A 1,568-nucleotide genomic window follows, 5' to 3' on the forward strand; every position below is an offset into this window, starting at 1 on the left:
AAGCAGGGTGGAAATATTATGATGGATTAGTGATCGATGTGTCAAATAAGATTCAAATACAGTGTAAACTCCATGTAACGTCACTCTATTTAACGACAAACTCCCTTAAGCGTCGAAATCAAATGGCTTTGGTTGGTTTAGCTTGTCTTTCATACAATGTTTCACTCTACATAGCATTACACCCACTCTCAATAATGACAACAATAACGGCATCATGCATACCGAACTTTCTAAGAAATTCGTTCTTTTGTTTACAAATTGGGATTGCTTGTACGTGTAGACTGTTGTTGACCATGACTCATAAGTAGGAGTCATGGATTATCTATACCTTATCATATTCTTAGTTGCTCACAAACTTTCAAACTGTAAACATGGCTAATAAAAGAAAATCACTGTGTATTGACGAAAAAGTTTTACTGATACGCGCAATAGAAACGGGAGAGAAGATAAGTGATGTTGGCAGACGCTTTGGATTTAGTCGCTCTACCGTGTCCACAATATGGAAAAACAAAGAAAAAATCCTCCACGCTGAAGGCGAGGGAAAAAATTCCAAAAAATTAAAGAAACCTATATACGAAGATTTGGATCAAGCTGTACTATCATGGTTTCACCGACAGCGTCAGAATAATATGCCTATCTCGGGGCCGCTCGTGAAAGCTAAGGCGGAGAATTTTGCTGAAGAACTTGGTTTAACTTCTTTCAAAGCATCAGAAGGATGGCTCGGAAAATTCAAGCAGCGTCATCACATCAACTATGGTAAAATAAGTGGGGAAGCACGAAGTGTTGATACAAATGTGACTCATGATTGGATTAACAGAGTGTGGTCAAAATTCATAGAAAAATACGCCCCAAGTGACATTTTCAATGCTGATGAAGCAGGAATTTTCTATAAGTTGACTCCAGATAAAACTCTGAAATTTAAAGGGGAAAAGTGTGTGGGAGGAAAGCTTTCCAAGGAACGTATTACGGTGCTTGTGGCTGCTAATATGGATGGCACAGAAAAAAAAAAGCTAATGATAATAGGCAAATCGAAAAATCCGCGCTGTTTTAAGAACATTAAAAAATTGCCAGTGACGTATAAAGCTAATAAATCAGCTTGGATGACCAGTCAACTTTTTGAAGAAGAAGTGCGAAAGTGGGATGCAGAATTGAAGGGACGAAAAATTTTACTTCTTGTTGACAACTGCCCTGCCCACCCGTCTATATCAAACCTTCAAAACATAGAGTTGGCATTTCTTCCTCCAAATACGACTAGTGTCTTACAGCCAATGGACCAGAGTGTGATTAAAAGCCTCAAGGGTCACTACAGAAGGAAATTATTGATGGAGCTAGTCAAATCTGAGGGTAAAACTTCTGTTAATATGCTACATGCAGTAAATTTTTTATCTAAAGCCTGGGAAGAAGTGACACCCACAACTATACAGCACTCTTTTCGACATGCTGGACTTTGTACCAATTCTACGAGTGATGAGGTGGAAACAGAACCTGAGTTTGAAAGCGACGACGACCTTCCATTAACTGAGTGGATTCAACAGTTCAACATGACAGGAAATACGGTAAATCTTTAA

At 38.6% G+C, this 1,568-nt stretch overlaps 1 protein-coding gene across 1 annotated transcript; it reads left to right on the forward strand.

Annotated features, from left to right (window-relative positions):
* Positions 1 to 365: 365 nt before the first annotated feature.
* LOC130675037 (tigger transposable element-derived protein 4-like) lies at positions 366 to 1,568 on the forward strand. The gene has a single exon (XM_057480492.1). It carries the CDS (start codon positions 372 to 374, stop codon positions 1,566 to 1,568), a length of 1,197 nt encoding a protein of 398 aa, XP_057336475.1. The 5' UTR covers positions 366 to 371.

Source organism: Microplitis mediator, chromosome 9, assembly GCF_029852145.1.
Source record: "Microplitis mediator isolate UGA2020A chromosome 9, iyMicMedi2.1, whole genome shotgun sequence".
Lineage (NCBI taxonomy): Eukaryota > Metazoa > Arthropoda > Insecta > Hymenoptera > Braconidae > Microplitis > Microplitis mediator.